This window comes from Sordaria macrospora, chromosome 2 (assembly GCF_033870435.1).
Source record: "Sordaria macrospora chromosome 2, complete sequence".
Classification (NCBI taxonomy): domain Eukaryota; kingdom Fungi; phylum Ascomycota; class Sordariomycetes; order Sordariales; family Sordariaceae; genus Sordaria; species Sordaria macrospora.
Genome location: NC_089372.1, coordinates 1,486,545 through 1,511,419, shown reverse-complemented (window position 1 = coordinate 1,511,419; position 24,875 = coordinate 1,486,545). Strand labels below are relative to the sequence as shown.

Here is a 24,875-nt window from a genome sequence, read left to right as displayed (position 1 = left end):
TGAAGCGTGGGACTGTACACGTTGCATCATTTCGAAGCAGACTGCAGGCCTACTTACAGCGCAATTTGAAGCAGCCATAAGAGATCTATTCGAGATAAAAGGGCCCTTCGTCTTCCTGCCTCTTCTCCTCATAGCCCACCATATTGAGATTGTTACAATCGTCATACAAACAGGCTCCAAGGTCTCTCTTCTGGACCCTTTCACCTGGTTTCATTACATTACTTTCCTAGTTTTCCTCTCTCTCCTCGGCTCACTCGCCCCTTTATTTGTACCGTATAGTGGTCCTGGTTACCCGTCCGCCCATCTGTACTCGATCATCCCACATATAGCATCCTGAAATTCGTCTCTTTTAATACCCCTCCCTTCTTCAACCCCCATGTTTCTTCGGCTTGATAACCAGCAAAATGATCATGCCCGCTATTAGAATCAACAACAGCAGTATGATCTTCCTCTTAGTGGTCTTCTTTTGGTACCCTTGTGCAACAGTCAACTCCTTAGCCGCCTCTTTCACATCCGTCGCCATCCGCTCCACGTTATAATCGATCCGGTCCAGCATCGTGCCCTGGTCGATGACCATGGTCTGCAAGTCCCTGAACAGGTCGGACAGGTCGATGATTCCCTGCGCAATTTCGTCGATTTCGCGCTCGCGCTGCGAGATCGCCTGGTCATTGCTGTTAAGCAGCTTCTGGTGGGTTGACGCTTGTAGAGTGGACTGGGAGAAGACCCGGTCGGCGTCGGATTCGAGGATAGAGGCACTGTTGGAGCTGTTACCGGGTGGGAGGCCGCTGGGACCAAAGGAAGAGAGGGGGGTTGAGACTCGGTCGAGGGTTGGGCTGGCAAGGCCGCTCATGCCTCTTAGTTCTTGAAAAGGGTAGTGTTAGCATTACTGTTTGGGATCGGAGTTCTGTATGGGGAGACTCACTCTTCAGATATGCGCTCTGCTTCTTTCGGAAGTTGGCGCTGGCCTCCTGGACTCTCGTGGCAAGGTTGATTTGTATGTTCTTGGCCATGACCTCGTCGGCGCGGCTCATCTGGCCATTATGTTTACCCTCGCGCACCATCTGCTCGATACGCTGGATGACGCGGTGGCATTCGTGGAACCCCTTGGTGATGGACTGCGTGAGCTGCTCTATCTCCCGTTCCTCATCCTTCTTGGCCTCCTCATCGTCGAACCCCGGCAGTACGTGCTTCTGGTGCAACCGCTCCAGCTTCTGGCTCTTGCGCGCGATGTCGGCCAGCACCTCCGACACTTCGTCCGATGAATCCGCCCACCGAGGCGGAAGCAGATCCATCTCGATCACTGCATCGCCGTCGTCAACATCGTAGGCCCCCGCCGACAAAAGGCCGCGCCGGTCATCGTCGGCCGAGAAGAGAACCCCCGTGCTGCTGCCAGCCCCGCCGGAAGTCCCGCCGAAGCGGTCGCCTGCGCTCTGAGGGGTATATCGGTTGCGCTGGGTCGGGTGGTGGGCGTAGGACTGCCGGTACGAGATATAGCTGTGGTAATCACACAGTTGTTAACGAAAGGGATCTCAACTCTGGGGGGTCAAGTTGAGAAAGTTGGCCGTACAGATTAGTGCGGTCGCGCCACATGGCGGACGCCGGAAGGGCGAAAGGCTCCCTTCACCTCGGTTGCACGTCGAAGGCTAGTCGTCGTCCCGGTCGGAGTTGGGAATCAATTGATGGTAGTTGGTGGTAATGGCGGTCCAAAGGCGGATTGGAATTGGTATGGCATCACATCGCATCGCATGGACACGGCTGTGTGGTTCGAGGTTGAGTACCAGTGTCTCCTTCCGTCCCAGGTCGATCTTCGGGGGGATGTTTCTCGGCCTCCCGTCCAGGTCCCTCTCTCACTAACAGCAACAGGGCCAGTAGCACTGGGCAGTTACTAACATACCACTGACAATGACGCGGCGGCTCAGACACCACAATGCCGGCCAGTTCCAGGGATGGGGGCATGATGACATGGGATGCATGTCACCTGCCGGACACTTGGGGGCCGCCGATAAGGGGTACCATTTGCCTGTGTCTCAAAGAGTCGGTCAGCTGGCAGCCTAGGAGCTCTTTCCGCCTGTCGGTCGACCTTGCCCATGATCCATCTCCTGCCTGCCCTCTGCCTGGCCGCTCTCTGGCCCGTCTTGGTGAGAACACCCATGGTGATGCATCCCATGCAGTTGCAGCACCTGTGAGACGCCATGGGCTCCAGGGCGTCTTTTAGTCTCATTTTAGCGAGCGTGTTAGGGAGGGACCCCGCCCCGCTTCCCTCCACTGCTTCGCAATCGGCGGCCCCAGCTGCTCATTTAAGGAACGATTCGATTCCACCCAAGGACGAACTAGGAGAACGGGGACTTGGACCTAACCAACCGGTTTCGTTTCTACTGCGACCTATCTGCCACTTCTAAACCAGAACACCTTCGAATCCTCTTTCGAAACATCTTATCCAACTATCCCACACGCTCGCTCCCTCCCGACTTCATATCCACCCCTTAATACTATCAAGATGGTATGCTCATTCCTTATCTCGGCGCCTCCGGTCGAAGCTGTTTGAGCGCAATGAGAACCCCGCGGTTCAGCTCGAGGGGCATCGAGCGGGCCCCAAAAACATACGACGATGGCTGGAAAGGAGACGGGCAGATGTATGCTGACCAGGCTATCAACAACAACAGGCGGACTCCCTTACTGAAGAGCAGGTCTCTGAGTTCAAGGAGGCCTTCTCCCTCTTTGTAAGTTGCCTTCCTTGCGCCGAGCTTCCTTGTCCCTTATGCTCCACCCCCCGTGTCGCCGTTTGGCGCAAATCATGCGAGCCTGATGACTGACCCAATACAACGTCATACAGGACAAGGACGGCGATGGTTAGTCTTGAGAAATCCTACCCCCAGATACCCGAACCTTTACATCACGGAGTCAGCGGCAAGCGCATCGGATCGTTATACCTGCGACGCGCCGAACACTTCTCACCGCCCGCCCCTGAATCGAGATGCGATGTGAATACGCGCCTTCCCACCATGCATGCATGCTGAACAGTACTTAGGCCAAATCACCACCAAGGAGCTCGGTACCGTCATGCGCTCGTTGGGCCAGAACCCCTCCGAGTCTGAGCTTCAAGACATGATCAACGAGGTCGACGCCGACAACAACGGCACCATCGACTTCCCTGGTATGAACATCACGGACTTTCGATTTTGCCAGTTCGACGCTGACAATAGCCTACAGAGTTCCTTACCATGATGGCCAGAAAGATGAAGGATACCGACTCCGAGGAGGAGATCCGTGAGGCCTTCAAGGTGTTCGATCGCGACAACAACGGCTTCATTTCCGCTGCCGAGCTCCGTCACGTCATGACCTCGATCGGCGAGAAGCTTACCGATGACGAGGTTGATGAGATGATCCGTGAGGCCGACCAGGACGGCGATGGGCGTATCGATTGTACGTATCGGATTCTTGTTACTCCGTCTGGCTATTTTAGCTTGCTAACACTTTCGTCCAACAGATAACGAGTTCGTTCAGCTCATGATGCAGAAGTAAACAGCTTTCTCCTATATCACGAAGACAGGTTTTAGCGTTCTCTTTGAATACCACTATTAGTTGATGCCTCCATTCGGAAGTGAAGGGATAGCATTGCTTCCCACGCTTGGTATGTTATGCAAGGGTTGCCTGTGTTTTCATCGTCGTACATTATGATTGAGAGCTGTCTCTCCACCTGTTTCAAACCGCCGAGCTCGGTAAGCGACGGGGTTGGAGTTGACAAGAGATGGACACTAGCAACCTGAAGTTGTTCTCTGTTTGACTTCAAGTTTGTGGGTAGGCCGTTTACCTCAACAGTTATTCATCTGATTTGACTAAGCCCTTGCTAGTCAAACCATCATCTACGACGTTGTCTTGCCCGATTGAAGCCGCATGTTACAAGCAAAGTGACAGTCATGCCCGAAATTCTAGCCGGAATTCCGGTGTTTGCTACAGAACGCTTGTCAAATGCACAGCTGCGGGATTCGCGTCATCAGGGACTCCGGACCAGCGAGACCCCCAAAACCTGTCAACCGGTACTTGGGATGACGTGCAGGATGATTGTGGCAGTGCTAGCTAGTGACATCTGTGGATATCAGCCCTATAGGGATTTCATGTTGTGGTCTGGTACGGCACAGCATCTAGAAAGTAAACTCACGATCGGCTCACCAGTACTCTTTGGAGGATCATGTAACTTTCGGTCGATGAAGGGTATGGGTTGCGGTGAGTCTGCTCGCTGCTTGTGATGCCCTCTTCTCCTGCTTGATATACCGAGGTTTGGTCTAATAAAAGGGGTTGATGGCGGAGGTAAATGGCTTACCAACTTCTCTTCAGGGCCTAAACAAGCTTCACATCCTTCATCCGATCTATAAATTGACCGTTTTCCCCGCAAATATTAACGAACGGCAAGCTGTTGCTCGTCTTCGTTGGCATTTGACAACTAAACAAAATACAGATGTCATCCCAATCTCAGTTCCCCACGTCACCTTTCCCGCAGGTTCAGCTGTGACATGAGATTGAAAAGAGCCAGTGTCCGATGAAATGGCCGGTTTGCAAGTAGAGAATCAGATGGACAGAGACTCGGTTGATATCTGACCCTAACCCTGGTTACCCCTTTTCCGGTGAGGACGTCAGGGTGCCTGACAAGACGGTCTAGGCCCCACCTTCCGTACCGAGCTGCAGCGCCCAGCTGAGGAACACCGTCCAGGCCTCCAGGGTCCCTGTGGTCCATGCTTTCCAGTGAGTCTGGCGCCTGCCTGAGGCCACGATATGCCCCGTGCTGACCGTCACCGTCAGGGAGCGGACTGGGAGAGCTAGAGGTCGAGAGGGGGGTGGACACGGCACGGTCAAGGAGCTCCAATCAAGCGCATCCGGTGGCCACATCGCCGCCAGCCCGCCCATTGTGTGCTGTGCTTCCACTTGTCGTGTTTCGGCCGGGTTCCCAAAAGGTTGATCCTCTCTCTCATGAATGTTTACGTACCTTTGCTTTACCGTATCGTAACTTTGTCCACTGCGTGCCTCGACTTCCTTCAGATACCCCTTGCTTGAAGTTGCGAAGAACCACCGCCATCCGCTCTCCGTTCCGCAACTCCCCCGCCATCTCGAAAGCTCGAGCATTCGCTTCTACTTCCACTCTGGTCCAGATCCCCTAGACAGGCCCCCTTGCGGGCCCCTAATGATTGCATCGCCATGAGTTCTCGTAAGTGCGCCCAGCGGCATCGCTATGATCCCAAGACTCGAGCGATCAAGACGAGACCCCGGACTGACTTATGTGATCCCTAAATAGTCAAGCAGTTTATTCGCAATGTCCGAGCCGCCAAGACGATCGCCGACGAGAGAGCCGTAATTCAGAAAGAGAGCGCCGCCATCAGAGCCAGCTTCAGGGAGGAGAGCCACGATCACGGCGTCAGGTGCATTTGAGCTGCCAACATACCAAAACCTTCCCCGGGACTCGGTTTGCTGATCAACTGTGTCATTGCAGGCGCAACAATGTGGCCAAGCTATTATACCTCTTCACCCTCGGTGAGCGCACTCACTTCGGTCAAATCGAGTGTTTGAAGCTCCTGGCCTCTCCGCGCTTCGCCGACAAGCGTTTAGGCCATCTCGCGACAAGTTTGCTTCTCGACGAGAACCAGGAAGTGCTTACTCTGGTCACCAACTCCCTTCAAAAGTACGTTGCTCGGCTAGACAACGAGTAGGGATGCGCAACGTAATGCTGACGCTTGGTTACAAACAGTGACCTTAACCATTCGAATCAGTACGTCGTGGGCCTCGCCCTCTGCACCCTCGGAAACATTGCATCGGTCGAAATGTCCAGAGATCTGTTCCCCCAAATCGAAACACTCATATCGACGACGAACCCCTACATCCGGCGGAAGGCAGCTCTTTGTGCAATGCGGATATGCAAGAAGGTTCCGGATCTCCAAGAACACTTTATCGAGAAGGCGGCGCAATTACTATCAGACCGAAACCACGGCGTGTTGCTTTGCGGCTTGACGTTGGTGACCAGCCTTTGCGAGGCCGACGAGGTTGAGGGTGGGGAGGAGGGCATCATTGAGAAGTTCAGACAGTTCGTGCCGGTACTCGTCAGGACTCTCAAGGGGCTGGCTTCGTCCGGTTATGCCCCGGAGCATGACGTTACGGGCATTACCGATCCGTTCTTGCAGGTCAAGGTTTTGCGCCTTCTCCGAGTCCTAGCCCGCGGCGATGCTCAGACGACGGAGCAGATCAACGATATTCTCGCTCAGGTTGCAACCAACACCGACGCTACCAAGAACGTCGGAAACTCGATCCTTTACGAGGCCGTACTTACGATTCTCGATATCGAAGCCGATGCCGGCTTGCGCGTGCTGGGTGTCAACATTCTGGGCAAGTTCTTGGCCAACAAGGACAACAATATCCGTTATGTTGCGCTAAACACGCTGGTCAAGGTGGTGGCCATCGACACCAACGCTGTACAAAGGCACCGGAACACCATTCTGGAATGCCTCAGGGACCCCGATATCAGTATCAGGAGGAGAGCTCTTGACCTCAGTTTCACCCTCATCAACGAGAGCAACGTCCGCGTCCTTATTCGGGAACTGCTGGCTTTCTTGGAAGTGGCGGACAATGAGTTTAAGCCTAATATGACTAGCCAGATCGGTATCGCCGCTGATAGGTACGCGCCGAACAAGAGATGGCATGTCGATACAATGCTGCGTGTTTTGACGTTGGCCGGTAATTACGTCAAGGAGCCGATCCTGTCTTCGTTCATCCGCCTTATCGCTACGACTCCCGAGCTACAAACATACGCCGTGCAGAAACTTTACACCAATCTAAAGAAGGATATCACCCAGGAAAGTTTGACGCAGGCCGGCGCTTGGTGTATTGGCGAATACAGCGACGCTCTTCTCAGGGGTGGTCAGTATGAGGAGGAGGAGCTCGTACAGGAGATCAAGGAGCATGAGATCATCGACTTGTTCACGACCATCCTGAACAGCAACTATGCTACCCAAGTCACCACCGAGTACATCATCACAGCACTCATTAAGCTCACCACTAGGCTGCAAGATCCAGCCCAGATCGAGAGAGTTCGCCGTCTGCTTCAATATCACCAGACAAGTTTGGATGTCGAAGTTCAGCAGCGTGCGGTGGAATATGGCAATCTCTTCTCTTTTGATCAGATCCGCCGTGGTGTGCTCGAGAAGATGCCTCCCCCTCAGATCAAGGAGTCTTCCCGAGTACTTGGTGAAGCTTCCAAGAAGACCACCAAGGCAGCGGGCAAGAAGACTAACAAGGCCGCCAAGCCCAAGGAAGAGGATCTCCTATTCGACCTCATGGGAGACACCAACCTTCCGTCTCCCTCCGTTCCTAACGGCGGCACGAACAACGCCGACCTTCTTGCCGATATCCTCGGCGGCGCTACCTCGCCTCCGACTTCGACATCTCCGGCTCCGGCCCAGTCGAACGTTGCCTCGATCATGGATCTCTTCTCGCAAGGACCTACCTCCACCTCCTCGGCCGCACCTGCGCCACCGGCTGCTCCATCAGCAGTTCTTGATCTTTTCAACACCTCTCCAGCCGCCGCTCCTGCTCCGGCCCCACAAGCGGCGCCCAGGCCCGCTGCTGCGGCGGGACATCCTTGCTACGACAACAACGGCTTGAACATCACTATCCAGATACAGCGAAACGCCGAGGGCATGATCCAGGCTACGGCTCGCTTCCACAACTCGTTCTCTGGTGCACTCTCAGCTGTCGGGTTGCAGGCGGCTGTGCCCAAGACTCAAAAGCTGCAGCTGCTCAACATTTCGTCGACGGATATTGCGCCGGGGGCGGAGGCTACGCAGATGATGAGAGTGGCGGGTTGCACTGGGGCAAGTTTTTTTTCTCTTCGATTCCTGTCCATTTTCGTCTGTTCTCGATAAAATTGCTAACGAGTCCTATTTGCAGCCCTTGCGTCTACGCCTCAAGATCGGATATACACATCCTACGGCAGGACAGGTATTGGATCTAGTCAACTGGACGGAGCCCCAATGAAAGGGGAGCGACAAGTTATGGTATGAGCATGGATGCGTGAGAGGAGAAGAGACAAGAAGAAGGAGTGATCGTAACGTACGTATTAGCTAGTGAGTGGCCAAGTCACAACACCCTTTAATTGCAGGGCAAACCAGAAAGTGCCAGCAAGAAGCAAGATATAGAGAGGAAGCCAAAACTAAGCAGCCGGGTTTTTCAAGGCGTTAATCATTTCATTAATTGTTGTCTGTATTTGCAGAAGATGTACCAACGGCTTGATGTGCGTACCAGTTTTGCGGCTGGTCTTCTTACCTTGTCATATCCTTCTCATACACAAGGTTGTCAGTTTTTCTTCAAGCACCAAGTCACATTACACTGATCACCTCCAGCAACAGTTATTCATGGATGCTTGGTGTATATTTTCATTCCACCAATTACCCAAGCCAGCAGTCAGTCACTCCCACCTTTCTCACCTCGACTGACCATCCATCATAGTCGGTAGTACTAACGAGAGTTTTATATCAATGATTCATAGCTCATGCTATTCCATTCCATTTCCAAATTTCCATCATGTGCCTTTTTCGGCGCCGCCCATTAACGCCCGCCCTCTGTAGTGTAGGTATAATATGCAAGTGATTGCACACAAAATAATAAGAAAGAAGACAAAGGAGAGAAAAGAAAAAGGAGGAAGAGGATGAAAGGGTCTCTTCCTCTGTATGGTACAAGTTTTGCTGTTTTCCATTTTCCAGATCTGATGCCCAGTTCAGTCATGTCACTGACACCCGAACAGGATGTTTAGTTGCCATAGAACCAGTACCTGTTTCCAACCATGTTAGCCGCTATCCTATCATCACCGTCATCATCAGGGAAGCATAAAGAGAAAAGGGAAAAAAAAAACCTACTGAGCAGCATACTGCACCTCAAAAGCCGCCGGCATGCCCTTGCACGTCTCAGGGGCACTTCCACCGGCCGTCTCCACGCGATAAACCTCCTGCAAGCCACCCGTCGCTCCCGGTCTCGTAACGAGCTTCAGCCAAGGAACCGCCTTCTCGCCTTGCTGGCCTTTGGCCGCCGCCTCGGGCGCAGGCGCGGAGTTGTTCTTGGCGCAGGGGGCCTCGCCGATCTTCCATTGCGATGCGTCCATGTTGAAAAAGGGAGTGGAGGCGTTGGTGAAGTAGTGAGCTCCGGAGACGGCCATGCCTGATGTCGGGGCCAGGGTTTGCTTGAGGAAGGAAGGGGGCAGGGAGGAGGCGATGGAGGCGAGGTTGGACAGGTTGAAGCTCATGGAGACTCCCGAGAGCATGGCGCCGATGTCGGGGTAGGCGGCGACGATGCAGGATGCGTTGAAAAGGGAGGCGACGGCGCCGTTGGCGACGGGGATGGCGGTGGCGTTGGTGGTGTCGCAGGTGTAGTTTTGGGTGCCGCGGCCGAGGGCGACGTGCTTGAGGGTTAGGCCGAAGGAGGGGGCTGGGAGTGGTGAGGGTGCTTTTTGAGAGTTAGTATGGAGATGAAAGAGATATGAAAGGGGGTGGTGGTGAGAAGAAGGCTTACCTTGGGGCATGGCCACTTTGGAGAGATCACATGTTGGTACGGCGCTCTCAAACTTGCTTTGTTGGATCTTGACGGCGAGGAGGTTGAAGTACTCTGATACCTTCTTGAGGGAGTCGGCATGGGCTGAGTTGGCGTTGATCTCGGGGAGGACTGGGGCGGCCATGACTGAGGAGACGCTGAGCGCCGAGAGGAATAGTGAGGCACGCATTGTGATGTGTTGTTGTCTTCGTTGTGTGAGTTGTGAGTTCGAGAAAGATGATGAAGTCGTTGCTTTTGTCGTTGCCCAAATTATGAAAGCCGCCTTTGCTTGTTGATGTTCTCGTTGTTGAGATTTGAGATAAACCAATAACCACCAGTGGTCCTTTTTGCTTGCTGAGATTGGGTATCGTGATGTTGATGATGATGAATAGGAAATCGTCAAAACCCGTAATAAGAGACTTAGAAAGAACCCAGGAAACCGTTGATATAGAAAACACAAAAATTAAACAACCGAAAAGAAGAACTCTCAAGGAAAACAATCCAACCCGTGAATATGATACGAGTTCAGATCAGATAAGAGTAGGTCTGGGAGGAGGATGGAGGTTCTGGGTGGCAGATATATGATATGAGATCCGGTATGGAAGGAGAGGTTGTCGATCTTGACCCTCCATCATGTTCCCAGAAGCGGCGGCTTTGGAGGGCTAAATAGATTAAGAAGCCGTTTGACTGGACCAGAGAGACGCAACGCTCTTACGGGACGGCGGCACAGAGTACACACACACTTCGCTTCCATGCTGAGTACGTACTCAAAGATAGAACATGGAGGCCGGGGGTGTGGTACCTACCTAGCGCTACGCCGTACTACTACCCTGACCTTGAAGACATCTTGGGTGAGGACACTCTGAGGAAACACTGCATGTTCAGTGGTTCGGTGGGCAGCCGCCGGTGCTCCCGTCGATAGAAAAGGACGAAGACAACCTTCAAGAGAGAGAGCAAGGTCCCTTGTCCCCCCAGAATTGGAAACGTTGGAGGTTGATTGGATGAGCCGAGCGGTTGTTCATCCGGAGAGGAACACAAGCCCCTGTCTGTCAGATCCCCGTCTGATCCACTGCAAGCGCCGGGACCGTGCGCTAGTAGGGGTTCGCTGTGTTAGCGTACCACTTTATTTTGTGGTCCCATTGGTTGTTTCTGTCCTCTTGTCGTCTGTGGTCTTGTCTTCCTCACAAAGTTCCATGTGGAAGCTGGAGTTGACAGTAAAGATTCCCAGCCTTCAGTTGTTTTTTGTTGATACTTACGATCAATTTGATTGGCAGTATGTCCGAGACAATATTGGAAGACGGCATCATTGATAACCGGTTCTGGAAATTTTGGGGTTCAAGAATCGAGAGAACGGAAGGAAGCTGGGGACAGCATGTGAATGAACGGATGTCGAGTTTGTCCAAGCCAGCGCACCTCACCACCATCCACCACTTGCTCCATCGTTTCGACCGCGCAGAATCTGGAACGTTTGAGCACCGAAGATCTTTCTCAATCCATCATTAGCACATCGACCCAGTGTCCCAGTGTTGGAACCATCGTAACCCGTCCACGCGGAAGTCAAGGCATCAACGGTCCGGGGACCGGCATCGTGGCAGCATGGTCCATCCGGTGATCGACCGAAAAGTTCCGATCAGTAGTGTAGGTAGTGTATCCTGTCAATGTCAGTATCGTCAGGCTATGTAGGTAAGACAGAGAATATGCCTCGAGGGTCTGGGTCTTTGAAAAAGGTCAGAGCGGATCGACCACCAGCTTTATTTGAATCATCATCCGTCTGATCTCCAACAAGCTTCAGAAACGACTCAGAATCTGCTGGGGCTGTGGATAATCTACTTGATTCGACATGTGTTTCTATCTGCTCCTTTACGAGCTTCCTTCCTCTCTACCAACTACATCATTCCTCCCACACAAAACAAATCCATCTAATCGCAACAGTACACGGTCTCTGACCTCCTGCTCCCACGAAAACAAACACAAGAATCAAGAAACATGGAATGTCTCGAAGCCGATCTCCCGTCTGCACGTCTTCTCCCTCGTCGTTGTCAATCCTCCCACAAGACACCGAACTGAGAACAGGGGGGGTTCAAGGACCCCTGATACACCATTGGACCACGGAGACCATGTTTTGAGAATGTGGGCTAATAACGTAGGGTGGGCGGCTAAAGCTTTTGCAAAGACACTAGTCCAAGTAGGACGAATTAGTCCGCCTTTGCTCTGACCTCTGTCGAGTGTTGACCTGTCATGTAAGCCCAACGGCCGACCAAGCCGTGCTGATGTAACGTCAGATCAGCTTGTGAGAGATCAGAAAGAAGACGAATGTGGGCAAAAATAGATTGCTTACCAGCCTTGAGGTTTTCTTTCCAGGAAGGTATGGTATGGTTACCCCCAAGATGTGATGTCTGGGCAAATATTGGGATCTGGACCAATATCTATCGAGACCAGGCATACTGTCAGATTCCAGAGTGGGATTCCAGCCATGTATGACCTAGTCTGTCACAGGTTGGCATTGGCTATATAGTGTGCATTCCGAGTTCTGCCTTGCAAGCAGAACATCGTCCTATCTTTTGTAGGTTTGGCCGTCTGGGCATATGCACTCCAGCCTGTCATATAGTCTATAGGGTCAGTTAGCTGACTTGTGGGCTTGGCAAATATGGTATACCCCAGTGCTCTTAAAGCTATTGGAGAAATCGCTCTGGCTAGTTCTACTTGATAATCTATACATTAATATAATCATAATAAATCTGACAATTAATAGTTTAATAAGCGTCTTATCAATACAACGACTAGAATAATTAACTTATAATAATAATAAGGATACTATCGCAAAATCTTTCTCAAAGCTTATTAATGAAAACAATACTAAGGTTCTATTCCTACGCAATAATACTAATTAAATTTACTAAAGAAATATACTATAAACTAAGAAGAATATTAACCTAGTTAAGTAGTAACTCTTAAGCAATATTATTAAATTTATAAAACCTATTTACCTAAAGCTTAGTAATTTTCTTATTAACAAAATAACTAGAGCAAAAATTACTGAAATTGAACAGTAATTTTGTACTTTAAATAAAAAGATTATTTATTAAATGGTAATTAATTCGCAAAGTTTGACTACGCAAATCATTGTTAAGTATAAGAATAGAAACAAAATGAAAAAAAAATACTATAATCGCTGAAGAAAATTTGCTTAGTAAATAGCTCTATGAAAATACTTTTTCTTTTTGCTCTAATAAAAAGAAAAATTAGATAAAATTCGAAACGGGAAATGAAGTAGTACCTATTTGGATGAAATTAGTAGTCAACTATAGTTTTTAAAATTCGATTATGAAGAAGGAATAAAATATTTATATTTGGTATCATAATTTAAAGGCGGCTACAAAGTATAATGATATTGACGAATAAAACCAAATTAAATCAAAATATTTCAATGTTGTTACTCTATTAATGAAAAAGCTTAAGGATTTTTCAGCTTAGCTATTTACTTAATTTATAATAATAAATAATAGTATTACTTATAGTATTAGAGAATATACTCAAATTAGTTTGTAGTATACTAATTTTGCTAAAACTGTTAAGTTTGTTGCATTAAAAAGTTTAAGAAAAATATAAAAAATAATACCTTCAATTATATAAATATATATAAAAGTTTTGAAAAATATAAAGTTTTAAGTAGCTACGAGATAATTGTAGTAAGAAAAAAGAAATTTGATTGCGACACATTTAAGATAAATATTAAATATAATAACTAAAATCATTATAGTAACAGAAATAGCCAAAGCTAAAATAAATTTGGTAATAATAGGAAAATTCATTAATAAAGTAAAAAGTTTAAAAGCGAGAATAAAAGAAGATTTTAAATAAATAAATTCGAGAATTAGTTACGTAAGCGTGGTAATACGATTAATAAAGATAGAATAATATTCTACTTATGAAGCAGAACTCGGAATGCACACTATATAGCCAATGCTAACCTGTGACAATAGTATACCTACTGTCATAGAATGCACTCGGGTGTCTCTTCCGGGACAAACTATATAAGACCACTTGAGCGACCGAGCTGCCAGCTTCGGTTACTTGATTCTTTTAAAACATAACCTAGTAGTGTAGTAGTCCGCCAGCGCCGTGACACCTACCATTAAATTTAATACTTACGCAACAGTAAAACTTAAATAAGTTAGTAGAATCTTATATAATTATAACTATAGCTCAGGAAGGGAATTCACTATCAATTTTTTTAATTTTAAAAAGAGATTTATAAATATAAATACTTACTATTTGTCACAAGTTGGCATTAGCTATATAGTATGCATTTTGAGTTCTGTCATGCAAGCAGAACATATTCCTATCTTTTGTAGGTTTGGCCCTCTAAGCATATGCATCCTAGCTTAGCATACTGTTTATTATTTATTAGTAATTTAATGACGTATAGGATTATTATTCAATAAATGAATAAGCTGAAATTATTATTACGACTCTCTTTAACTATATAAGTATATTATAGTATTAATATAATATTGAAGCTAAGTTTTTCAAATGCAATAACGAATTTATAGCGAAGGATATCAAGTATTGAGTTGCTTAGCAAAGAATTACTTTTAAGCTCTTTATTCATAGTATCCAAATGTAAAATGTTAACGTGTGGCTAGTACTGTACCTTATAACTGCTTTGTATTATCTTGTTGTATAGAAGGCTGATTAAACTATTTCTTCTACAAAATCAGTCCACTCGGCCTTTATAAAACGTGCTAGAATACAGAGGTTTTACTATTGTATTCTGGGATTCTCTAACTTGTTCAGTATTTCTTCTACACTAATTTGTCATTGTGGAATGCACCAGAAGCTTATAGATTCAGTTCATTCCCTTCATGATATAGTGCTCCTACAAGCACTCCTATCAACTTACAGAAGCTTTTACACTCTGGAAGCTTCTAGATACTTAACGTTCGTGTATATAAAGACCTCTTCTCTCTTTTAGTTAGTTACTACTTAAGCAAGCAAGCACAATCAAGCAATATAATACAGTCTACTCCTATAGTATAGAGTCCACTATACTCTTCTGTCTTGAAAGCAGAGTTCTTTCTAAGACCTCTTTTACAACATCCTCCTCTTGTCTTTGTTACTACGCTGCTTTCTTCAGCACTGCTGTCGTACTTCCTACCGCTTCCGCTCCGCTCTGCTACAAGTGCATAGTTCGCTGTAGCATCTCTATACTGGTGCTATTATTATAAGCCAGTTAGGGCATTATAGCAAACAAACTCTATAAAGATTTGATCTATTAGGGTACTACTAAATAAACTACTATTACTACTTTAATTATAGAAGTAAAACTATATACTGTTAAAAAAGCAGTTAAAAGAATCCTCTTCATTACGTAACTAATTGAAGTTTTAAAAATAAATCTATTAGAAGATCTTATACCTACGTTATATTATAATAATTAATAAACCATTAAAACGTTTGCAAAGGAAACTTCTACGTTCAATGCTAATATAAAATATATAAATATCTACTATTATTAATTTAAATAAAAGATTCTTAAGAAGCGAACTCTAAATATCTAATATTTAAAAATGAAGCTAACACTAATTAATAAACTAACAAAAGCTTTAAGTATTATAGGACACAGAAAATTTAAGAGATTTCTAGGTATAGGAGAGAAACCACTACAAATAGCTAAAAATTACAACTTAGAAGGACTAGAATTCGAATATATAAATAAATATTTAAGTATTAAATTAAAGAAAAAGATTGTTAATCTATTAATACCTTCACTTATTGACTTAAAAAGAATAAACAGTTTGTAAGTGAGAGGGTATATTAGATTCTAAAGTGGAATTCCAGCTATATATAGCTTAATTTGTAAGATTAGTCAGCTAATTTGTAAGCTTGATAAATATAGGATACCACAATGCTCCCAAACCTACTGGAGAAACCACTCTGGCTAGCTCTACTCAATAATCCATACATCAATACAATTATAGTAAATCTAACACATACAACAGTAAATATTGGTCGCTTGGAAAGGAAGGGGGCCAATTAGGTTGCTCAAGACGGGAGGTGACATCGGACACACAGGGACGAAAAAGAGGGGGAATTAGTCCAGGTTGTTGTTGTTGTTGTTGTTCATGTCTTCATCAAGGTTGAAAGGAGAGCTGTCATTGGACAATAGATCGATGTCGACTTGGCATTGAACCTCAACTTTTCGGATTGCCGTGATGCCCGCCTTTTTCGGCTGTTGTGGAAGGTTACCTACAGTAGTTGCAATTTTCAATCTTCGAGTTCGAGACACCGAGACACTGGAGTTAATGCTTGAGGGACGCACCTTCCTGATGGAGAGGGTCGGCAAGTTCTCTGACGGAAGCGTCGTCGTTCGCTCCTTCCTTCCATAACAGAAAAGAATTGAGGGCAAGAAGAACGAGTGTTGGTTACTTTAGCCCTCAGCTTCTACCAACCGCGGCGGACCAATGTCAAAAACCACATCACCAAACTTCTACACATTCCCCCCCAAGAAACAATCGAAACATCACAAGCCTTTTAAACGCTATAAAACACCTTGGCATCTCCCATTCCATCCACCCTCACCACGAGGGAAATAGATTGTCTATGTACCTTACCGACTTCAGCTTGCCATTGCATATTGAGATCTCGCTTCGCTTGCAATGGGAAATCTCGAAAGGATGGTGTCATTCTGGAAGCATTTCCCATTAGAACCTCGGAAATAACGGTGCCACGACAGGACAGGACAGGACAGGACAGGACATTAATATCGGTACTGTGGATGGAGGGCGGCCGGGGTAGACGGCCGGCGTCTATTTGTGTTGGATGGCCAACCAAATCGGTTCGCGCTGGAAAGGTTCCTTACGGTCATTGGATGGACGCGTGTGTGGTGCACTACAACGGGAGCGTACAGGTAGTGTAGTGTCGAGGTGTGCGTATGCCGTATGTAGGGATGGCGGCTGGAGAGGAGGGAATGGAAGTTGAAGAATGGTTGGAAGAAGATCGTGAATGGTTTCTTGGGAGATGCTCGGCTTCTTGGCTAAGGTAGGTTCCATGGGTGGGTTGAGCGGGCGGGAGTGACGAGATCTTGAATGTTTCTATGCAGTTGATATCACAAGCGGGATGACACTTTCACTTTCACTTTGTTTCGTTAATAGGTATGTTTGTCTTGATCAATGATCACGGCTGTTTGTTCGATATATATATTGTCTTATCACGCTAAACTATTTACATCGTCTACCCAGTGGGTATGCAGTGCTGCTTCCGTTCTTATTCGGTGGGAAAACCGTACCGTAGCCGGATGAAAACCCTCCGCTTCTCTATTGCAACGACGCCGTGTCGACGCTGTGCCTTCGATGTTTATCTTCCTCTCGGTATGGCCTCACCGTCATTCCCGAGGCCAGATCTTTGATTCCGCTGCGTGGTCCCCCAACCGTACTCCCGCTCTCCAGAATCAAACATCAATCTGAATTCCCTAGTAGCTCTTCTGCTTCCTTCGCTTGTTCGATCTTCACTGCCAGCTTGTACTCCTGCAGTCGTCCCAGTCGCAAACCCCAGCGAAGGATTCATTCCGCCCCCGCCACTGTCTCGAGTTCGTCGTGGAGTTGTTCAATGTTTGTCGGCCACGTTGGGTCTCCCCATAACCATGTGTCTTCCGTTTCTCTACATTCCAAGACAATATGTTCGAACGTCTCCTTCGCTAACCCGCACTGTTTGTTCGATAGCTCAGTTCTTCCAATACATCTTTAGGTATTATACAATACTACATGTTATACTAACCACGGCTCTATTCGCTCTGCAACTTCCTCTTTGAAGCTCTCACTGGCAACCAAAACTCAACCCAATGACAGAGCACTCTTCATGAACTGACAAGCTATCGAAATTCGATATGGATGATGGCCGCATATCTGAAGGAAGCGCATGAATATGGCTAACCAGACATGCCAGGCTCACTTCTCCGGCTTAGTATTCCCGCAGGCGCTCACGGCACGGCAGCCCAGATCTTGGCCTTCCCGTTCGATCCTCCAAGACTTTCTTCTAGCATATCGCCACATCCAACTTCCAACCACCTTCCATGGAGCTACCGCTCCAATCATCCATTTTTCGGTACATGGTGTACTTGATATTGATATGGTTGTTTCGAAACCGGCATGTGAGCGCAATATCTTTCATCGATCCAAGAAAAAAGTAGGACGCAACGCCGAATTATCCGTCCCAGGCGCCCACTGGTACGTCGCAATCTTCTTTACCGCTTTGATATGCAGTTCCTGCACATCATTCCCATCATTCTTCCTTCCACCAATCCTTCCCGAGCGGATGATGTTTCGATCGATCCTACCGATGACTAAACCCTTCCTCACTCCATTCACCACTCCCTGATGCTCCTCCTCTCGCTACAGAACCCACGGCACCCACTGCGGCAGTCACGACATGCTGGTCTGCATCAGCCGAGCCCATCCAGTACAGCGAGAGGAATACCATCACATGAAGCGCCACGCAGTACGCTGCAAACAGGTTCCTGCTCGTCCTTGTAGCCAACACCATCCTCGTGATCGAGTATACCACCCTCTCCGGCAGACTCATCCGCTTGTACGCCCTAGCGGACTCGCGGCCCCTAAACGCCGCAAAGGGTGAGATGTTGGACTCGTACGCCTTTCTGTATCGGTCCAGTGCTACGCCGCCGCCACCGCTATTCCCGTCGCTGCCGCTTGTTGCGCCGAAGGAGACGGCGGATGGGTTAGGGTTCGATGAGAAGGAGGCCGTGGAGGTGGCTGACGCCATGCCGCCTCCAGCGCGGTTATAGCTGGACACGTAGCGCGTCTTCTCGTAGAGGTTCAGGTTGTCCCGCTGCAGAGCGGCGATTTCCTGTCGTAGTTGGGAGACCGTCTTGTGGGTCTCAGACAGCTCTTGCTCGAGCTGGGCATTGCGCTTCTTGAATCGGTCGCGCTGAGCGGTGATCATGGGTAGAATGCCGCCAGCTCCGCCGCCAGCGAAATCGGGCGAGTCACGATCGAGACCGCGAGGGTTGAAGCCACTCACAATCGAAGAGGTAGGGGATATCCTACCACCGCCCAGCCTCCGAGTGGGTGCGATCGAAGGAGCATAACGAGCCACGGATGCTCCTGAAGGGAAAGCATTGGGCGCTTCGGCTTGGATGGTCGAGAGCTCGTTTTCAAGCTTCTCGTTGAGGTTTTGCGACTTCTCAAGCTCGGCATTAGTCCGAGACAGCTCTTCCTGCAAGTCTTGAAGGCGAGTTTGGAGGTCCTGGTGCGAAACACGCAGGATAGTCAACTCGTCATTGAGCTTCTTGTTTCGCGCGAGAAGAAGTTGCTCGAGCGTATCCCCCTTTCCTTCGCTATCTCCATCAGCGTTGTTGCCCGAGACTGCGCGTACGGCATCGTCGTCATCACCTGTCGCAAACTCGATGCTCTTGAGAACTTCCAGCTCCTGTTTCACATCGTCATAATCTGACCACTTTTGGACCTTGGCCTTGAGCGCGTCCCGTTCCTCCTTGAGCAAGCCAACCTCTCTCTCTAGACCACGGAGCTTGGTGTCCAAATCTCTCTTCAGCCCTTCCTTCTCCACCCGCGCTGCATCCAACTTGCGAATCAACGACGAGTTCTCTGATCTCACGCGCAGATACCCCGGGTCGTCCTCTAAGGAGCTAGCCGGATGTGCGGAAACCTGCGACTTCGACTGCGCAAGCTCAAGGCGCAGTTGTTCGTTGCGGGCTTCCACCTCGGCAAGCCTCGTGCTTGTGCGCTCCAAGTCAGACTGGACCATCTCCAACTCAGCGCTCGTAACCTGTCCGGTATGTTCCTCGGCATCGTCGGATTTGCCCAGTCTCTGGTTGACTTCGTAACTGGCCTTGAGTTCGCTGAGTAGACGGTCCTGGTTCTCAATCTTCTCCTCCAATGTCTTTTCCTTGGCCGTCCAGTTATCCTGCTTCTCGTCGAGTACGGCAGTCCACGAAGACTCGACCTCCTTGACCTTGGATTCTAGATTCTCCTCTAGTTGTTTTCTGGCGTCGGACTCTTTCTGTAGTCGAGATTCCGTCTCTTCAAGCTGCGATGTGAGCTTGGCTACGTTCTTCTGCAAATGCTTGTTCTCCTCGGTGAGTTTTGGTAGCGTGTCTTCCGAGACAAGCATGGAGTCGACCGAAGCCTCTAGCAGCGGATATGGGTCCGGCGCTTCAGATAGGGATGTGTAGGCGTGAAGGAAGGCCGAGTTTACCGACTTGGAGTGGTTTGTAAGGAGGTCGATAAAACCTTGGTAGGCTATAGTTATTGTGTCGTGTTAGTCCACGAGCTTAGAAGCCGTCGCTGTCCCTAGGCTATGGCATTGCGTACCTTTAAGCAACCCCTTGATCTCTCCCAGCTTGGTAGCATCGTCGAGCTTGCGGAAATCCTTGGTCTTTTGTGCAAGGTCCTTTCTCTGTACGGTAGAGTCCCGTTGGAATGTAACGATTTCCGACGCCGTGTTGTCCAGATTCGAGACTAAGGAGGTAAAGTCGAGACCTAGAAAAGGTAAAGTCAGAAACACCGCCTAGAACATGACACGTTCAAGACTGGGGAGTATAGACCGTCGTACTTCTCCATTGTGAGATGGCACTTTGGAACTTGTTTGTCGCATTCGGGGTGTCTCCTGCTGCTGCTGGTCCTACTGCTCCTGGAGCCTCGGGGCTGATGACGTCCGCCATGGTGTCGGGTATTGTGCCTGCTTGCGCAGTGCTCGAATATCTTATTAGAGACCTAGGCCGGCCTAGGATTGTAGTTGCATATGGTTAACAGTGTTGTCATCTGTCGGATATCAAGGGATGTGGTATCGATTGTGTGGGCGCGGGATGTCGGGAGAATGTCAGACGGGTGATGTGTGGCAGGGAGTGTTCAGTTTACATCAGACACCATTCAGCAGGAGCCGACCGTCACGGTTCCCGCACCGCTCCTGTTGGTCCGGGCTTCATGTGCCACTGGACCCGAGGCAAGATCGACTCCTAAAACGTGTCCCACAGCGGCACCAACAAGCCAACAGCCCACTGAGCTTACAGGGATCCTGGTAGCTATAGCTGCCTCACTACGTAACTGCATGCCTGAAGGTGTCCCGCATAGGTGCCCGCCATCCATCCGATCTTCCTCTTGACTTACAACTTGCGAATAGCTTCAAAAGACAACAACAGTCCACCCTCCCTCCCTCAGCACCTTTGCGCAGCTACGGGGTACAAGTCGCATTGCGCAAAACTGTGTTTTGGATCCGGCATGCCCAGGTAACAATGTTGTCGAAGCTGCACCGGAATGGCATCCGCATCCGCAGCATCTCCCAAGCCCATGGCAGCCGGTCCATATGTCTTGCGACCCTTGCTCCACGATGTTCCTCTGTCGGCTGAGGGTACCGACGAAGATATTAAGATTAACTGCGTCGACTACTTAGGTGAGTTGAGCTTCCCCATGACCTTGTAACTGCTGTTTATGCGCCAGCCATACTAACCCTGCTTTGCGCCCAACCCAGACGGTAACCTTTACGTGGGAACTTCTGCATCCGAACTGCTCCATTTCTTCCGCATACCGCCCGATCCCAACGATCCGAACAGTACCGATACGTTTATCCTCGCCTCGAGACTCCTTCCTGCCTACTCGGAAACCTCCGGCTCGCCCAATGGCCCGAAACCTGGTGTCCAACAGATCCTCTTGCTGCCCCGCGTAGGCAAAGCTTGTATTCTCTGCAACTGGACAGTCACATTTTATTCGCTACCCGAGCTGAGCCCGGTTTTTGGAACCACCCAGGTCAAGAACTGCAACTGGATCGGAGGTGTGGACTTGAACGACAGTTTCGATAAGCCAGGGACTGGCGTCACCATTCTCCTTTCGCTCAACCGGCGCATACAGGTCGTGAGGATCGGGGACGATGCTCGAGTTATCAGGAAGATTGACTTTGCCGGAAGCACTCTCTCGGTACGGAGAGGCTCATTCGCATGTGTTGCCGATTCCAGGACCTATGCTTTGTTGGATGTTGATCGGCAGCTCAAGATCCCCCTAATGAGCATATCGTCCTTGGATGACTCCGCCCCTGGAGGACAATATGGCCAAACACAGAACATCGCAGGGCCACCTGAGAACGGAGGTCACTCGAGGAGCGCCTCATCGGCGACAGCAAGACTCGCGCCTGCTGACGTCCACAGCCATTCAAGAAGCACAAGCTTGTCTGGGTTGATAGGAAATATGCGTGGGACCCAGAGAACACAAGGAGAGCAAGACGATCCGGTATTTCAACAACCTGGCACGCCGAGATCTTCAAACACTCCAGAACGAAAACCCAGCCCTACTCTAAACGATGGGGACAAGCCATTACCTCCACCCCCACGGGATTCGGTGGCATCTCTAGCGTCCCAGGCTTCTGGCACAGGGGGAATCTCTCCGGCACGCATAGCATCTCCTAAGCCACAGCCTGGATTAGTCTTCTTAAAGCCACACATTGTGTCTCCTACGCCAGAAGAGTTCCTGCTCGTAACTGGAACAGGACCCCTCGACCCCGGAATCGGCATGTTTGTGAATCTGGATGGTGATCCTACGAGACCCACCGTTGAGTTCGAGAGATATCCAAGGGAGATCGCTGTTGACGGGGGTGCGCCCGACGTGTCATCTCCGGGGGCATCGATTTTGGGTCGTGAGGCTGAGGGCTATGTCTTCGCTTCCATGGGAAAGGAGTTCGAAGATGGTGTACATCAGGGCTTGGAGATCCAAAGGTTCGATGTGAATGTCGGTGAAGGCGAGGCAGAGAAGTTTTGGTTGGAAGTTCCTAGCAAGGACGACCCAATTACCCCTGCTGTCCACACCCCTATAGGCATCAGATCACTCTTGGCTAGCGAAGAGATGCAGTTTGAGGAGGTGGTCAAACGACTTTGTCAGAGAAGATTTTCGCCGTTCAACGGAGGTTCTGCGACACCTGCTGTGTCCACAAAGGGTGCCGATTCACGTACGGCATTCCCGATAGAGCGACTAGCACGAGAGAAGGAACTATTCGATCGAGACCTAGGGTCAGAAGAGGAACTGCTACCAGAAAACTGGGAGACTGTGCGGAACAGGGAAAACGAGGAGTTCGTACGCGTGCTTGCCAAAGGCTCGTCGCGCCTGGCTGTCTGGACAGGGACGAACATATGGTGGGCTGTTCGAAACCCCCTGTTGCTTCAGTTGGAATCGAGCCTAGAGTTGGCAACTTCTAAAGAACAACAGGGCAGCTCAGACAGCTCAGAGCAGAAAACACAACTCCTCAATCTCATCCAAACCATCAATAACCGAGAGCCCAAAACAGAGCTTGAGTTCATGACTCTCGGATACGTCAAGCAACGGGCCAGCATGATGCTTGTTGCCCACTTTCTAAACTGTGCCGAGTCTCCTTTCAGCGACTCTGAGACGAGGCAAATGGAAGCAAGTCTACTCGACGGTGACTTAGATGCTCGAGTGGTCTTGTCACTGATTTCCGCTCTTCGAAACGAGATTGTCATGGGTCTAAAAGGTATTTGGGTCTATGGGGGAATCAAGTCTCTTGTCGAAGAGTACATCGCAGCGGAGAAGGACAAGGAAGTTACGCAGACGATCGACTCGCTACCTCGACATGTGCTTGACTTCCTACACCGGTTCCTCACTGCTTGGAGAAACAAAAAGGGCTTCGGCAGTATCTCCGCCGAGATCTTTCGGACAGTGGATGCATCTCTGCTACTAGTACTCCTAGAGCTGGACAAAAACACGCCTGTGGGCAAGTCTGGCGAACCTGGTTCACCTCGAAAGGAACTATACGAACTCGTGGACCACGGAGTCGACTGCTTTGATAGAGCAGTAAGCCTGCTAGAGGGATATCGCCGCCTTTACGTTCTCAGTCGACTCTATCAGCAACGCAAGCTATCGCCCTATGTTCTCAAAACATGGAAGCGTATTATTGAAGGGGAAGAGGATCGGGGCGGGGAGTTGGGAAGCGACGGCGAGCTGCAAGTCAGAAGGTATCTCGGCAACATCAGCAACCAGGAGCTGGTGAAGAAATACGGTGTTTGGCTTGCTAAGCGTAATCCCAAGTTGGGTGTCGAGGTCTTCGCCGACGACAAGATCAAAGCACCGAAGTTGGTGCCAACTGACGTAGTTACCCTTCTTAGAGAAGAGGCACCCGATGCGGTCAAGTACTATCTCGAGCATCTTGTGTTCAGGAAGGGCAGCACAGCCTACATCAACGAGCTGATCACGTACTACCTCGATATTGTCATCAACGATCTTCAGAACTCCCCAGAATCTCGAGCAACCGCCACGGCCTCCTACGAAGCCTACCGCGCATTACGCCCTCCCAAACCCACCTACCGCCAATTCCTAACCGACAACGCCCCTCCAGACGACGAGGCCTGGCAAAGCCGACTCCGACTCCTACAACTCTTAGGCGGTGCGCACGACTACGACGCCGCTGCCATCCGCCAACGCATCGACTCCTCCCTAGCAGAATTCTCTTCCGAGCACGGCGCCGTATCACAGTCCCAAAAGCAACAGCAACCACAACAAAAACAGCGTCTCCTCGTCCCCGAAGCCATCATCCTCAACGGCCGCCTTCACGACCATGAAGACTCCCTCCGCCTGCTCGTCTACCACCTAGGCGACTACGACTCCGCAGTCTCCTACTGCCTGCGCGGCGGGCTCTCCCTCTCATTTAACAACACCACCGCACCCACACAGCAAAAGCAGCCACCCCCTACCAAGGAAACGCAGTCCCACCTCTTCCACGTTTTGCTATCCGAGTTCCTTGCCATCGAAGATCTCAGCGACCGCGTCGAGCAGACGGGCGCACTACTCGAGCGGTTCGGCGGCTGGTTTGATGTCTTGGAGGTCCTGGGGATGATCCCAGATGGCTGGTCGGTGGATGTTGTCGCGCAGTTTCTGGTCATGGCGCTGAGGAAGCTGGTCGAAGAGAGGCATGAGAGTTTGGTGCAGAGGGCGTTGAGCGGGGCGGAGAATTTGAGGGTTGGGTATGAGAGTGTGGTGAAGATGGGGGAGATTGGACCGACGGTTGTTGGTGATGAGGAGAAAAGAGGTGGAGGGCAGGGAGGAGCGGGAGGAGAGGAGATGCAAGAGATGAATGAGATGCAGGAGATGGGGGATATGGGTGGGAGAGGTGTGGGTGCTGGAGGTGGTGATGATGACGATGATGAGTTTGCCTAAGGCCTTTTTTGTTCCCTTCTTGTTTATGTTAGCGAAAACTTGATAAACATTTCGAACGTCTTTCTTTGTGAGGACGCAACGGCTTTAACCTAGACACTTTTCATTTCCATCTAGAACAACAGTTCCAGC

General features: G+C 49.6%; 6 protein-coding genes across 6 annotated transcripts; 3 read left to right on the top strand and 3 right to left on the bottom strand.

Moving 5' to 3' along the window:
- Positions 1-56: 56 nt before the first annotated feature.
- On the bottom strand, positions 57-2,248 carry SMAC4_04467 (uncharacterized protein). The gene is made up of 3 exons (XM_003343760.2): positions 1,568-2,248; positions 923-1,494; positions 57-861 (listed from the first exon to the last, which is right to left on the bottom strand). Exons 1-3 carry the CDS (start codon positions 1,588-1,590, stop codon positions 368-370), a joined length of 1,089 nt encoding a protein of 362 aa, XP_003343808.1. The 5' UTR covers positions 1,591-2,248; the 3' UTR covers positions 57-367.
- Positions 2,249-2,267: 19 nt separating this feature from the next.
- On the top strand, positions 2,268-4,526 carry SMAC4_04466 (uncharacterized protein). The gene is made up of 6 exons (XM_003343759.2): positions 2,268-2,500; positions 2,664-2,720; positions 2,834-2,849; positions 3,029-3,154; positions 3,211-3,423; positions 3,488-4,526. Exons 1-6 carry the CDS (start codon positions 2,498-2,500, stop codon positions 3,520-3,522), a joined length of 450 nt encoding a protein of 149 aa, XP_003343807.1. The 5' UTR covers positions 2,268-2,497; the 3' UTR covers positions 3,523-4,526.
- Positions 4,527-4,931: 405 nt separating this feature from the next.
- Positions 4,932-8,268, top strand: SMAC4_04465 (uncharacterized protein). Its single transcript, XM_066090116.1, has 5 exons — positions 4,932-5,200; positions 5,288-5,411; positions 5,483-5,671; positions 5,738-7,853; positions 7,930-8,268. Exons 1-5 carry the CDS (start codon positions 5,191-5,193, stop codon positions 8,014-8,016), a joined length of 2,526 nt encoding a protein of 841 aa, XP_065946038.1. The 5' UTR covers positions 4,932-5,190; the 3' UTR covers positions 8,017-8,268.
- A 169-nt stretch (positions 8,269-8,437) lies between these two features.
- SMAC4_04464 (uncharacterized protein) lies at positions 8,438-10,204 on the bottom strand. Its single transcript, XM_003343757.2, has 3 exons — positions 9,544-10,204; positions 8,895-9,477; positions 8,438-8,809 (listed from the first exon to the last, which is right to left on the bottom strand). Exons 1-3 carry the CDS (start codon positions 9,749-9,751, stop codon positions 8,788-8,790), a joined length of 813 nt encoding a protein of 270 aa, XP_003343805.2. The 5' UTR covers positions 9,752-10,204; the 3' UTR covers positions 8,438-8,787.
- A 7,039-nt stretch (positions 10,205-17,243) lies between these two features.
- Positions 17,244-20,368, bottom strand: SMAC4_04463 (uncharacterized protein). The gene is made up of 3 exons (XM_003343756.2): positions 20,149-20,368; positions 19,908-20,075; positions 17,244-19,835 (listed from the first exon to the last, which is right to left on the bottom strand). The coding sequence occupies exons 1-3, from the start codon at positions 20,255-20,257 to the stop codon at positions 17,893-17,895; spliced, it is 2,220 nt and encodes a 739-aa protein (XP_003343804.1). The 5' UTR covers positions 20,258-20,368; the 3' UTR covers positions 17,244-17,892.
- A 481-nt stretch (positions 20,369-20,849) lies between these two features.
- SMAC4_04462 (uncharacterized protein) lies at positions 20,850-24,803 on the top strand (the record flags this gene model as incomplete). The annotated part of the gene is made up of 2 exons (XM_024655546.2): positions 20,850-20,985; positions 21,064-24,803. The coding sequence occupies 2 exons, from the start codon at positions 20,850-20,852 to the stop codon at positions 24,744-24,746; spliced, it is 3,819 nt and encodes a 1,272-aa protein (XP_024511422.1). The 3' UTR covers positions 24,747-24,803.
- Between the last annotated feature and the right edge of the window lie 72 nt (positions 24,804-24,875).

What these genes read in the sequence shown, in the direction of transcription:
- SMAC4_04467 (XM_003343760.2), bottom strand. Translation starts at nt 1,590, where the DNA reads ATGTGGCGCGACCGCACTAATCT. An exon ending in TGGCGCGACCGCACTAATCT is followed by an intron (nt 1,495 to 1,567) that starts GTACGGCCAACT and finishes TGATTACCACAG; the next exon opens with CTATATCTCGTACCGGCAGT. An exon ending in GCAGAGCGCATATCTGAAGA is followed by an intron (nt 862 to 922) that starts GTGAGTCTCCCC and finishes ACCCTTTTCAAG; the next exon opens with AACTAAGAGGCATGAGCGGC.
- SMAC4_04466 (XM_003343759.2), top strand. An exon ending in CGGCACCATCGACTTCCCTG is followed by an intron (nt 3,155 to 3,210) that starts GTATGAACATCA and finishes AATAGCCTACAG; the next exon opens with AGTTCCTTACCATGATGGCC. An exon ending in CGGCGATGGGCGTATCGATT is followed by an intron (nt 3,424 to 3,487) that starts GTACGTATCGGA and finishes TTCGTCCAACAG; the next exon opens with ATAACGAGTTCGTTCAGCTC.
- SMAC4_04465 (XM_066090116.1), top strand. An exon ending in AGCCACGATCACGGCGTCAG is followed by an intron (nt 5,412 to 5,482) that starts GTGCATTTGAGC and finishes GTGTCATTGCAG; the next exon opens with GCGCAACAATGTGGCCAAGC. An exon ending in GAGTGGCGGGTTGCACTGGG is followed by an intron (nt 7,854 to 7,929) that starts GCAAGTTTTTTT and finishes TCCTATTTGCAG; the next exon opens with CCCTTGCGTCTACGCCTCAA.
- SMAC4_04464 (XM_003343757.2), bottom strand. Translation starts at nt 9,751, where the DNA reads ATGCGTGCCTCACTATTCCTCTCGGCGCTCAGCGTCTCCTCAGTCATG. An exon ending in CAAAGTGGCCATGCCCCAAG is followed by an intron (nt 9,478 to 9,543) that starts GTAAGCCTTCTT and finishes ACTCTCAAAAAG; the next exon opens with CACCCTCACCACTCCCAGCC. An exon ending in GAGGTGCAGTATGCTGCTCA is followed by an intron (nt 8,810 to 8,894) that starts GTAGGTTTTTTT and finishes GGTTGGAAACAG; the next exon opens with GTACTGGTTCTATGGCAACT.
- SMAC4_04463 (XM_003343756.2), bottom strand. Translation starts at nt 20,257, where the DNA reads ATGGCGGACGTCATCAGCCCCGAGGCTCCAGGAGCAGTAGGACCAGCA. An exon ending in TGCCATCTCACAATGGAGAA is followed by an intron (nt 20,076 to 20,148) that starts GTACGACGGTCT and finishes TACCTTTTCTAG; the next exon opens with GTCTCGACTTTACCTCCTTA. An exon ending in GATCAAGGGGTTGCTTAAAG is followed by an intron (nt 19,836 to 19,907) that starts GTACGCAATGCC and finishes CAATAACTATAG; the next exon opens with CCTACCAAGGTTTTATCGAC.